The sequence below is a fragment of the Eschrichtius robustus genome, chromosome 14, assembly GCF_028021215.1.
Source record: "Eschrichtius robustus isolate mEscRob2 chromosome 14, mEscRob2.pri, whole genome shotgun sequence".
Taxonomy (NCBI): Eukaryota; Metazoa; Chordata; class Mammalia; order Artiodactyla; family Eschrichtiidae; genus Eschrichtius; species Eschrichtius robustus.
This window is the reverse complement of record NC_090837.1, coordinates 89,235,890-89,250,188: the sequence shown is the minus strand read 5'-3', so window position 1 is coordinate 89,250,188 and position 14,299 is coordinate 89,235,890. Positions and strand designations below refer to the sequence as shown.

At 37.4% G+C, this 14,299-nt stretch overlaps 1 protein-coding gene across 1 annotated transcript in view; it reads right to left on the bottom strand.

Moving 5' to 3' along the window:
- Positions 1-14,299, bottom strand: part of CDH7 (cadherin 7) — a 117,097-nt gene that overhangs the window by 65,311 nt on the left and 37,487 nt on the right. The window contains exons 2-3 of the mRNA XM_068562533.1: positions 6,986-7,280; positions 3,556-3,675 (exon numbers count right to left, since the gene is read on the bottom strand). Of these exons, the coding sequence (XP_068418634.1) occupies positions 3,556-3,675; positions 6,986-7,280 (415 nt within the window). The remainder of the gene's footprint in view (positions 1-3,555; positions 3,676-6,985; positions 7,281-14,299) is intronic.

The window sequence follows — 14,299 nt, the reverse complement described above, 5'->3', positions numbered from 1 at the left end:
ATTTAATTTTAATAGTCAATAATTTTAAGCCACTTATGATGAGAAGAATATATCCTGTAACTCTTTAGAAAAGAGACTGGCTCAGATTTTAGGCTTTCTGAATAATCATTTTTCTATAGATGTACATCTGACCAGTAACCCAGAACTTTCTATTTATAATCCATGTCCACAAAAAAGTATTGTGTATGAAACATAAATTTATCACTAGTATTATGCAAAAACTGTCCAGTTTTTGGTCTGGGAATAAATTTTCAGATGATTTTCTAATCTCCTACCCGCCATCAATGTTTTGTGTTTTTTTTTTAAAGCATATTCTGTTATCATGGAATCTCTTTAAGAATTCGGATGTGTACATTTCTGAAGTCCATTCTGAAGCTCTGGATTAGTCCCAGGAGTCTAGGCAACCACACCAGTCAGGTAACACAGGGCTGGGCTATTCATGCTGTCGGGTTCAAGATACATCAGATGTACAGGTGAATCTCCTCCAATAAGTTTGTATTCTTTTCTAAATTTTCTGTCTAAGTCTTGTATTGTTTGGTTTCTCTACCTCTAAGTGAAGCATATAATAGAACCATAAAGACATGGAGAAGAGCCAACAGTAGTAGAGATGGAAGCTTCTGGAACATCAAAGGATTACAGAGCTGGCATCAAGTAAAGAGTCGCTGAGGAAGGGACTGTCGTTACATCCCCTCACTCTTGTGAGAGGATGTCCTGGGGAAGCCCTGACAGGAGTGAGGGTCCTCTACGACAGGAGTGAGGGTCCTCTACACCATGAGCCATGCCACAGGATGGAACGTGCATGAAGGGTGTATTAGGGAGGAGGGCTTTGTTACAACCGTATTACTTACCTAAAGCTAGGATGTAACAAGTATGCATGTAATCTCTAACGCAGGCACCATATAGTCACACCTCCATGTTTAAGAAAGAACTCCTAAATGACAAGTGATATTTGACACTCCAACCATTTTTCAAGGCCAACTTCATGGCCTTGTGGTCTGTGCAGTCACACACTGTCCCCATGTTTGGTTTCTGCTCTGCTGATGACGTCTGAAATCCTACTAATTTTAGAACAAGAAGCCTGCATTTTCATTTCAAAGAGTGAATTATGTAGCCAGTCCTGCCATATATGAAATAGATTGAAAAACTGGATCTATTTGCTTGCAGGTTACAGACTAGATAAACACATTAGAATAATTCTCGATCTCCCTGTGAATTTGGGGACATTATGAAGATAGGTGATGAGAATCTTTGCAGTCCTTTTAACGCTACATTATCTTGTTTCTAGTGCCATTCTCTTTGCTTGCTGAATTGTCAACTTGTTTTTTGCAGCTACTCACATCCTTGCTTTGTGGACTGAGAAATTAACGTAGAAAATACACTTACCCTCTGGTCATGGGGCCTGTAAGTGTGCTACAGATGGAATACATGCTCAGAGATTTTAGCCAGGCTAAGTTAATGATATGTGATTAACAAATAGTAATGGTTATTATTAATATTACTAATATTACTCCTTTTTAAAAAAGAAATTAGAAGTTAAACTTTCAGAGATGTATTTAACAGTAATTTCCTAGGCCTATTTTACATAATCTTGATTTAACATATTTTCAGCATTTTTCCTGTCAAAAGTTTTACATTCTTCTCAAAAGGCCTTAGATTTGGAGATGTGGGAAATAATGTTATTTCTTACATAGATAAGAATCATACACTAACTAAGGAAGACTACCTCAAACTGTCTACACAGCTTTTCATGCTTGTAAGGCCTGAAAATTCTCCATCCATTTTTGTCAGAAAAATAGATTTCCATTTTTTTTTTTCCGGGGTGGGGATGCAGTCTCTATATTATGATAGCAGAGAGGACACAACAATTCCTAGAATACCTCTGCACGAATGACTATACGAAAGAGAAGTCCCAATGATTACCATGATTACAGCATTAAAAACTCTTAACCAAAACAAAATTAAATGAAACTTTACCTCCTGTAACTCACGGTCCTTGAGATTGAAAATTAAAATTAAGTTTGAAGTACTAATCATGTGATGCCATGACACAGACTATTGTCCAGTTGTTCAATAGGTGAGGTCTTACCTACACAGGGCCTATGAAACACCTATTATCTTACAGCAAAGCTAAAATCACAAGCCAATCATTAGTAGCAGCAAAATATTTAACCCTTGGGATTAGTACATGTTATTTTTGAACAGGTTATATAATGCAGGAGGTGTATAATTTGTGAGCAAATTGTCAGAAACTTGTCAATGCCTTTCTAGGCTGCAAAGAGTAGATATAGAAGGGAATGGGTGGGTGTCTGAATTTAGGTTCTCAGATCTATCATTAAATCACCCACGAGCACAACTTCTACGTTCCCAGGATTCAGATCATAAACCAGATACTTTCATTTACTTCTCCTTCAATACTCGCTGAAACAGAACTATTTCTCCTCTATCAGACTTTCTAGGCAGCTTCCAGACTTTATCACAACATTGGTAAAAAATATGTCACAGCCTCTATGAAAATTCTAATGAATGATGAGCTCGCAGCGAATTTACTGGTCTGTTTTTGCACAACTGTCATTCTCAAAAGACACTTAAAATGTTTATCCCCCCCACAGTGATTTGAGAATGATTTGATATTGCCATTTTTTATAATATGAAAAACAGGGTAAGTGGCATTAAAATGTTCATTTAGGATCATAAGTACTATCAAATTTTCAAAATCACAAACTTGCTATTTGAGGAAGAATTATTCTCCATGCTAAAGGCAAAATTATTAAAATATAGAGAAATTTTGGATTTTCACAGTGATGAAGAAAATCAATGGCTCACACCCACCCATCTTCGCACCCGCCCACACTTCCCTATACCCAGAGCCAGAGGAGCAGAATAGATAAAATATTATTTTATAACCAAGAAAACAGTGCTCCAAATTATAGTCTTACGGTATATAAACTATTTCCTCTTCAAAGCAAAACAGAATATCTAGCCAAACAACCACATATTCTATCCAGGCAGCTTTGCAATTCATAATTTTTTTTTTTCTGAGATTAAAAGTCATTTAATTTAGTTTTCGATTTAGCAGATCATCATCCTAATTGTTATGTTTCAACTAATTTCCCTGAGAAAAACCAGCCCCAGGAAGGACAAGCTGAACCTAGCACATATTCTACTGCATGACAAGGAGATTTTGCTTAAGATTTAAATTTTACTGTGTGTAATTCCTATGTGAATTAGTTAAAGAAAACAAAGCAAACAAAATTTAGAGATGAATAATCGACATCTTATATAGTCAAGAGATAACAGCTGAAATACTTTTCAATATCTAATATTTTGTTTAATTTTGGTAGGAATACTGATAAATGTAGTAAAATATTCTTAAAATGTGCTCATGTCTCTATAAATAATATGCTGTTTATTACCATGGTACACATATTGAGAGAACCACAGTAAAAATAGTGTCTGTTATCAATTCCAACTATATTGAATAAAAATAACTATTATTAATTCTATGCCAAGATATAAATGATGACTTTACGAAGAGAGTTGCATGTCAATTTTTACCTGTCTTTGGCTCCACTGAGAAGTATGGCTGTCCTTGCAGGATACTGTAGACCACTCGGGCGCTGTTGCCATACGTAGGATCATCAGCATCCGTTGCTGTCACTTGTACCACTGAGGTCCCTATGTGCCAATCCCAAAACCAATGAATTAAAAACTCCCAAATGCCACAAAACGTAAGAACTCACAAAACGCTAAAGATTCGACACTAGATTTGGTTTTCATTTTTCATTTTTCTTATTCTAAGGTACATTAAAAATTGATATCATATTTTTTTTTTTGCCTAAGACAAACCCCAAAAGATGATAGATGATAATTCATCCTTCAGAAATATTTAAGGGACATGAAAATATGTTGGCAAAAACTTAGACTGATGATGCAAAGTTAGGCAGGGATATATATTCAGAAGCGGATGGGACTCAAATTTTAGGCATCTCATCCATCAGGGTTGGGTAATAAATTTTTATCAAGAGCAATCTCTATAAGTCTCAATCACTGTCTAGAAGGCAGCATGACAAATACTAACATCATTGACACTCAAATCACTGAGGCAACCTCACTGCTGTAGCAAAGTAAAGCCAGACAGAAACTGAAACTTCATTAACTGAATAAAGAATATTCAGTTGATACATTTAACTGGATATTAAGTGGCTACTCTGTCTCTTCCTGTAGTAGTTTTATTTTTCATTTGTTTTCACGAATTGATTTAAAAACAAAAGCATGAAATGAACGTTTAAACCAAACCCTCCCAAAGGGGAAAAAGCATGGCAACTTGAAAAATCACAACATTGGTTGTTTTTCTACATTTCATATGATAGAATGTCATATTGCTTCTTCCTTTTACTATGCATTCACTTATTCCATATGGAAAGCATTTAGTGTGATCTGTTCTTTTTAATTCCATTTGGAATATCATCTTAAAAATATTAGCTACACACATTTGCTTAGTTTAAATATTTAAGCACATGCTATTTTATCATTTATGTCCTAGCTGATGGGGATGGGAAAAATCCCTTTCTGTATTCTTTTAAGGTTCAAGTTGGTTTCTAATAAATTCTTGAAAATATGGCATTTTTAGTCTAACATCTCTTTTAGATATATCCCTATGTAGATCTCCCTTTCTAAATGCCTTAAATAAGTCACCAATGCCCATCTTATTATAAGTCTATTCTCTTTTCCAGATTATGATTTCCCTTACCAATTCTATTTCCTTTCAGATTGGGTGGAGAATTTGAATATGTATGTGTGGGGTGTACATACACACACACACACGACCATTTTGTAAATTCTGAAGTTTTACTTTTTTTATTTGATAGACTTAGGAGACTGTGCTCTATGGGTGCTTGGTAGGACCAAACAGTGAATGATGTATATTTTAAAATCTTTTTAACAATAATAAATACTGAAAACTTGTGTTGTATATACCATACTATTCAGTGGCTATTATAACTATTTGGTTAGAATTAAACACTTTGATAAGCTGTCACTATAAATCCATAGGATACACTTTACGTAGACATTTACTGTTCTTAGCTCAAATTTTGATATTAACCAAGTGACCTCAATTAGTGTCAAGTAAATCCTGAAGACATTGAGAAATCACTTTCTAAAAAGTTCTGAACCTGTTGGAATCTAATAACTAAAATAACTTACACATGCACAGAATAATCATGCTGTTTGATATCAGAGTGGTACCACTGGAACCAAAACTACAGTGCATTATTCAGCCTCTAGAACAAAAAGCTCACAGTAATCCAACTTGCACTGCTGGGTTCTACACAGGAAAGGAAAACCTTAGCAAGCCCATGAAGGATGCCCAAAAATGCCCAGGAGAATGATGGCATTGAACTGAATTGCTTCAGCACACCTCAAAACCTCCTGTTTTTCTAAACATTACTACTTTGGGGAGGACAACATGCCTTCTCTTTTTTCTCCAACCTCCCAAATCTTGCTGTTACTGCTGTCATCATCGTTGTTGTTTTTGTCATTAAACAAGAGCAGCAGGAAGCGCTCTGAAGGAGTGGACGGTATTGAGAAAGTGTGAATAAGCCTGCTTGGTCAAAGAAATATTTACACAGAAGATAATTATAGTGAGATGCTGCTGCAATTCAGAACTCTTCCTGTCCACAAGCATCGGTTCCTCTGGCTTATTTTCAGTTCGTATTTCTTTAGCAGCTTGAGCCACGGTCCCAAAATAACGTTCCCTCTCCAATCTGACTGGAACAGAAATTTAGGGTCACTAAATTGGGCACATGTAATACACAGCTTTGCAATTCCACTCCCCTGCATAGCAGATGTGTGGATCGAAAGCTGGAATGAACGCATGACTTTTATTTAAAGTAAAACAAATCACAATCAATCAATCAATCAATCAATCATCAAGTAAAACAAATCAAACTGGGCAAAATTTTCAAGTAAAAGACTTGAGTTGGAATACGTGTTAAAATACAAGTTCGATTATTAGTTTAAATAAACTTCCCCCTTCAATACTATAAACAACAGGAAATAAAAGATATAAATCCACTGGTCTCTATTCCAGCCCCACAGTTTTTTTTTATTATTATTATTTTGTAAGATCATCCACACCTAAATTACATACTGGCTGAAAACTATTCCAAAGGTACCTAAATAAGTGGAATTTAAAAGACACTTTAATAGTATTTGAAATACAGTATATGCTAAAGGTAATTTACTTTCTATTTTTCCAGTAATGGGGCAACGTCAAAAGGCCTTTGAGTAAAACAGCCTTCATTATTCTTTTATATATCTCACACTGAGTATCACTTTACCATTATTATAAATTCAGTATAAATTTTCATGCATTTAAATTTCTGGAGAAATCACAAAAAGATTAGTGGTGGCCAGTGGATGGACATTTACAGGTTCAAGCATACTCTATAAGCAAATAGATCAGCTGATCCTAATATTAGCCTGGCTACACTGCTGGCCTGCCTGATACCCTGGCCCCAGAGAGATGCTTAGAATAGTGAATTATTATTTTAACATGGGGAGAAAGAAAAAGAAAAGTAATAGATCATCACAGGGCTGTGTCTAGAATGATTTTTTTTTTTTTTTGGTTTGATAGTAATTTTATTGTCTTTTTTTTTTTAACTTCTTAGGCATAATTTGAATCATTTTTTAATTTTAAATATTAAATTGAAAAGGGATTGTAAGACCTATGTAATTTCTTGAAGACACTGAGACAGCTGTGTAAAAGGAAGAATTTCCTAATTTTCCGTATAAATAAAATAATGTGTCAAAAAATAGAATTTGGATACTGGCTACTAACACATCTCAAACATTCCCCTCACACTAACTGGCAATTTCTATACAAATGCTAATGTGATTTCTTCCCCGGTATTTACGGTGATTTAATTTGAAATACAAACCTCCTAAAATCAGATGGCACAAGACCAACTTGCTCTTTACTTACCCACAGGAGACATTTCAGGAACTCCTGCAGTGTACGGGCCGTCCAGGAATTTAGGTTCGTTGTCATTGATGTCCTGAATCTTGATGACGAACTCCGACTCGGGTTCCACAGGCTTGTTGGTGAGCCGGTCCAGCGCTTGGGCTCGAAGGGTGTAGTAGGCCTGCTCCTCGCGATCCAGCCTCTTGGTAGCATGAATATCCCCAGTGTTCTCATCAATAATGAAAATGGAACTTGCCCCTTCGCCTGACAAGATGTATTTGATGGAACCATCTCCTTTATCAACATCAGAGTGAAGCTGGTGAAAAATTCATGTGAGATGAGATTAACTTACAAGAGAGTCAGCGATACGGAGATATGTAAAAATAATTCTTATGTCAGGCAGCAGCATATGAAATTTTATTGTTCTTGGAAAGATAAGCTGACGCGTTTTGTGCACAGCGGAAACGGCTATTAGAATGTGTCAGCTTGCACTTGTGAGCGAGACAATTTCATTTCTTCCTGTAAACAGTCTCATTTCCAAAGGAATTTTATATCATTCCCAAAGTTAGGAACTCGTTGTAGTGTTATTTTTGATTTGGTCTGTCCTTGCCAGTTTTAGCCATCTTCTTTGACCAGAGCAGACATTCAGTAACCATGCATAATTGGTTGATTTGATCGTATTCCAAGCAAAGGGACTTGCTATAGAACATTTGTAACTTTAGATCTAATATATTTTTTAATATGCTTAGAAATCGCCACATCCTTTAAGGGTACCCTTCCCTCCCAACTCCCACAACTTTTCAGGATTATTAAGGATGGATGGATGTCCGGTCACTAAATTGGTCTCCAAATCCTGTTCTATATTTTAAAATTTGAAGCTGTAAAAGAAAAATTACACTGCTCTCTGAAGTAGGAATTTTAAATCAATACGTGCCTGAGACTTCAACTAAAACCTTTCCTGAAATACCAAGAACTGCATTAGATTTGCATGATTAACCCCGGCTAGGGCTCGGGGGCAGCCCCTACTGATTTGCATTTCATATCTGGAACTGTCCCTTCTGTATGTCAGAACATTATGTTGAACAGAGGAACCTGAGGAAACTCAGAAATAATTACATATTTCCCTGAACTTCATAACCTGAGAAATACAGCGCTCAATCTGTAATTTCAACAATCTTTCATCCTCTGTAACCGCCGTGATGCTGGACTGCAATTAATACAAACGCAAAAACCCAATTTACCAAATAACAAGGCTGTTCACTGCCCTGCAGAACTATGTTTGCATTCTTTGAAAGACAAGGTTCAAAAAATATAAGATATGGGAAACTTAGGCAAGTGGATGCCCAGCCCATTTCCATCCTCAGCTGCTGAGGATACTGCTTTTGTACCATGAATTTCTCTAAGTGATTCTTCCATCGCACTGTAACAGCTATGTTTATACTCGGCTTCAGAACACTTAAATACCTGATTTATCCTTTAGTTTCTGTAGTTTTCAGTTAGGACGAAATGATACAGAAAAGTTAATTTCTGGCACAAGTTTTAACTTAGCTTTGTTCAGTGTGGAATTAACTAGTGAATCACTCTGCAGCATGATTATCCAGCATACGGAGAAGTTGTATTCTTGAAATGTAATGAATTATTTAATTTTCTTAAGTCATTCTCAGGGTGACTATTACATACATATCTCCCTCTAATTTAAGACGAAGCAAGCTAAGAATGACTATAGTTTGAATTACTGAGCACTCCCTATGTGCCAGGAACTACTGCTAATGTTCTCTACATAGTAACTCATTCCACGCTCACACTGACTGACTTTATTATCCCTTTAACAGATGAGGAAACTGAGGCAGAGAAAGTACTTTGCTGGTCATGCTGCCAGCTCTCCATGGCAGAGCTAGGAGTATGAAAACCATTAGGCTGGTGGAAAGCCCGTCCTCCACTCCCTACAATGGGGATCCGGCCTCTGGGGGAGAAGCTGTGTCCTGTGAGGTGAAGACATTAAAGCTGCCACAAAGACATTAAAGCTCCCACTTCTGCCAGGGCAGAAGGGTACAGACAACCACTCCCACCTGATCACTCCCCAAATCTCAAAGACGCTCAGTGTTTCCAGGGGTTTCCATCAACACGTTTTATGATGTACCAGAAGGGACCTTTCTGGACGTTACAGAACAGCAATAAACCACACTCAACAACACAGAGCAAAAACTTGAGTCCAGAGACAAATGCAGATGATAGGTGAAAGTAAGTTGCTTTTAAGCAGCTAATACCTCAAGTAGTCCCCCCTACACACACTTCTCACAGTCATTCTCCCAGCCCCTCCTCGCCCTTGATGACCACAGACATACAGAAGTTATACATACACAGGCTGCGTCTTTAATCAAAGGTTTGCTATCTCTCTAAATATCACTAGGGGCTCCCATTTATAGGACCAGCCCTTATGATTCATTTAACTAATTCCTATCAACTGACTGCTGTCTTCACAGCGTGGGGATACCATGTGTTCCTGGGGTATTCAGGTAAGGGAGAGAGGAGGCATTCCTTTCAATACAGAATACACATGAAATCCTGACTGATCTCCAGCCTGAGCTCTGATGCCGTATCTGACGTTATGTGGTATTGCTAGCTGTTCTCCATTACTGACAGCGTAAGAACTTAAAGGTAAAAAAGGTTCATACTGCTTGTTTTTCCACTCCTTCAAGGATCAGAATTCTTCTCTTCTACCTCTAACTGCCACCACCATCACCGCTCTCCCCCCACCTACACAGACACACCCACACATCTGTTGCAGGAGCCCTGAAATCTACCACCCTCCCCATCACTGACACTTTTCTCCCAGCTGGGACCATCACTAGGCTTGTAACCACTGCCAAAATTCACGAGCGTAAAACTGCTGTGAGTTTCGACTGGGTGTCCTTGCAAGGTTAGTGGAAGCATCTGCAGTTGAAAGTGGAGGACCAACTCTGGAATGTTAAGATGGATACATAATTATCAGATGATGCAGACACTGAATCTGTGAGGCTACACCCACGATACTAACCTTAATACGTGGGGTGAAACCCATGCTGTTAGGAAAAACTATTATCCTTCTGTGCAGAAAAAGCATGCTCAGAAAAGAAAAACGCTACAAGTGTAGAAGGACTGAATGGCATTCTTAAGTTAAGACACGTGTCTATGTAGCCCCACCCCTACCCCCGCCAAACGCACACACACAAGCACACATACACTCATGCACAGTCTTTGTCAATGATTATGGAATAGAGTAGGACTCTCCACAGTGAAAACCTCTGGCCAGGAAAAAAGAATTCTGCGGTCCCACAATATGGTAAGTGAGCAAATAAGCAATAAATGAAAAACACAATAAAAAGCAAAGATTTGCACTCTATTTGGGGCAGAGTAGAATTCATGTTGTTATGTCCATTTCACTTGCCAATATCCTTGTAAACATGATCTTGTAATTCACCTAAACAATAACAACAAAATCTTGATTAATCACCAGACAAAACTCACTTGTACTGTGTCCTTAAATCCTTTTCGAAATATTTGTTGTGACTCCAAAGTAAATATTTACATTAAATATAAATTTTTTTTTTTGGCAAATGAGCACAAACAGTGAGGAGCACAGCCCTCTTAGCTGAGTCCAGCTCATGATAAGGCAAAAGAAGAAGCAGGGAGGAGATCTAAGTATTATGCGAATCCAATGTCACTATGCCAGCACTGTGTACGGTAACGATGTAAGAAACATGAAACTGTTGGACTGAGTTATAACCTACACAGGCCAGGATGCAAAGCATACTTCACATACACTTAGAGTATATTCTGTTTAGTAATCTGTTATGGCTCCATCATCTCCCGCTCGAAGGAATACGCACTCATTACCTCTAACATATCAACCCATTCTCCAGTCTCTCTGAACAATAATCCTAACTTGGAATCTTCAAATCTTTCACGTGGGCTATCACAAAACTCCCCAGTTATTTTCCACTTTTAATAACTCACATCATCGAGGCTGTTATAGTGCACGTCAGAAATGATCTCCCTAAAACATGCACTGAATTGTGTCACACCCTTCATCAAATAATTGCTCCCCATGGTCTCTGGGTTTAACTCCAAATCCTAAGCACTCGGCTCCATGTGGCCATGTGCCATCTCCCCAGTCTCTCTTTCCTACCACATCCCAGAGGGCCCTCTATGTCCCAGGCACGTGGGTCGTTACCACTGCCTGAGCAGAGCATCTCCATCTTTTCCAGACACGTCCTCCATCATCTTACCCAGCAACTGACAACCAACTCTACTTAATCCAAGTTCCCTCTTACTGAAGCCTTAACAATCCTATTTTTCCCACATGGCATGTTGTTTGAATTTCTATGACAAAATGCTTTCAATTCTGCTTTATAATGAAAATCTGGTTTAGTTGTTTTCCTACCCAATCCCAATCCCGTCTTTAATGTATAAACTCCTTAAGAGCTGGGTTCTTTTTATCACCATATTCCACATTCTCAATAAAAAATCTGTTGCAGGAAATTTAGTAAATTTTTAATCCACATTGTAAAACAGGAGTGCTTGTTTTATTTCAATTTCTATTCTTTTAAGTTTTAATAGCATTAAGTAAAAAGAAAACAAACGAAACAAAAAAACATCCTGTATCTCTGGTTTGTCCTCCCCAATACTCTGAACCACTGAGATGGAGTTCAGATACCTCGTTTTCTATGCCCAGGGTAATTTGTGCATTGGTACCTTTGTGTTCCCCAAGAGACAGAGCCCTGGAGAGACAGACCTGCTTTCTTATTCCTGTTTTCCTAGGTCTTATACAGTACTTCACACACACACACACACACACACACACACACACACACACACACAGAGGTGATTAAGGAGGGTTTGATAGACCCTTGGATCTCAGATGGCAGAATCTCATGTCCTTGATTAATTTTTTTATCCACCATTTATTTTTTAAATTTAAGACTGTAAAGAGCAAAACTAAAAACAGATCAATGCACTGCAGTTCCGACAATTTTCTTACATTTATTTAATCAACTAGGGCCTGATATGAACTACCTGATCTAGCACTTGCGATCCATCTGCTTAAAAAGTCTGAAAATGGAGAATATTCCTCAATTTAGCAAAGACTGAGGTAAAAAAAAAAAAATCAATTCAATATATTGACCCACTTTTCCTCCCTCTATGAACGTCTTCAACTCTGCTTGTTATCGGATCTTACTTCTGATCTTGTCTTTACTCTCCTAGTCTCCCTCCTCTATAAAATGGAGACAGAAATGCCTGTACTTGGACTTCACTGAACAATTATAACAACTACATGAGATATTGCAGTAGGATGTGATTCGTAAAGATAAATTACTATAATGTCAGGATTGTACTTTGTAAAGCAATTATACTCCAATAAAGATGTTAAAAATTTTTTTAAAAATAGTTATTCATAAAAAAAAAGAACAAGTACAGACATAAGATGAAACTATTGGGACAGAGATAACGTTTATCATGAAAGTCTTGACACTAAAAATATAAAACTAAACAAAAGCCTCTGTGATCCTCACTGAATATATATGATGGAAATAATTAGTGTTATATTCAATTTTTCTATAACGAACATTTGAATAAGAAAAATGTAAAATGCATTATTATATAAATAAAGATTTACACTGCTACTACATTTGTGTACAGAAATGGAGTAATGAGGGCTGAACAAAAAATACGCGTATGTTCCTTTGAACACCAAGTTAATCCATCTGAGAATGATTTATACTGAATATTAGGCAAAAGATTTCTAAGGTAAATTTTCTACCACTGATTTACTTATTATAGATTCTTGATTTTTTTAAGTTTAAAAATACATTACAGATTGTTAGGACTCATGCATTTTACTTTTGCTAAACTTGTACAAGGTTAAAATTATAAGTATAGAGGGCAGATTTAAACAATAATTAGCAGAAATAAAACTGCTTGAATATACACATTACATGCAAGTTTTCTTTTCTCATTATGCTTTTTAATAGATATTTTCCACATGCCACTGGATACCATGTAATTATCAAGCTGTTGAAGAAATATTACAGATGAAAACAAGTGTATGAGTAACTTTTTTTTTCTGGTTGTAGTATTCCTAATTTATAATTATCATTGTGGTCCAGGGTAATGGAATACAATTTACTTGTGAAGCATCTTTGAGGAAGATGCGTGGTTTAAGAAGTAGAGGTATTAATTATTACACATAGAATAATAAAGGAAAGGGATACAATTCAGGAAGTACTTAGGTAAGGTTAAAACTGCCAAGAAAATCTCATTTCTTTCCTCTTTTTTTAACCAATAGTAAATTTTAAAAAGGAGGGACTATTATGATTATTTTTATCCTCAGGAAAAGTTCACGCTAACTCAATGGCAATAAACATTCATTCTGGGGTCTCAGTACATACTGAGTAGCAGTGGTACAGATGCTAGGTCCATGCAAAGGAACCGGAAGTACGGCTACTGAATCTCCACTCCGCTCCTTATCCTGCTGCCTTGATCGCACTTAAATCCCAGTTTATCCCTGGTTATAGATCAGCATCCTAAATGCCCACCTAGCCTTGAACCTTGAAGTGAGGATAAAATGAAGCAATGCATTTGGAAGTATTTTGTAAAATGTCACTTTCTATCCATATGTAAGTCCACATAGAGTTGCACAATGGAAGTACCTGCCCTTCCTTAGTGGGGGAAATCTTGCTTTTGTTTGAAAACGTTCTACATTTCTGTCTAAGGCATAGTTTCTCGGAGCTTCACGTGAAGAGCCATGTCTTTTTCACCAGGGACTGACTGATAAGAGCTCAGAGAAGCATTTTCCATTCCACAGCTACGCGCAACTCCCTAAAGAAGGCTCCACAGCGCTCATCTCGTCCTCTCTCGGGTTGCTGCCTCCAGGACACATCCAAAACTTTCAACCAGCTTAAAAAATCTGCGTGGAGTTAAATTCTTACTGATCAAAACTCCTCGTGGGCTAATTTAATCGTGAGAACATCGTGTCTCCAATTCACGGCTCCCATCTACTGCCTCGCTCATTTCCTTCCAAACGCCAAGTCGTAAACCAGAAGCAGTTAGAAAGCAAACCCCTGGAAAGCTTCAGCTTTCTTCGCAGGAGGAAGAAACTTTTGCTTTTTCTGCAAATATATGTCACAGGAGGCCAGAGCGGTGCTATGGAAAGAGCAGTCCCGGGACTGGGTGCAATCAGTCCCAGTCAAGGTGAGTATGGAAACTGAGAAGAAGGGCTTCGCAACTTGCATAGTCATTTTACAGAGTAATTTAATGTCTCTTGAGCCCAATAATAATAATGAAAAAAGGGGGATT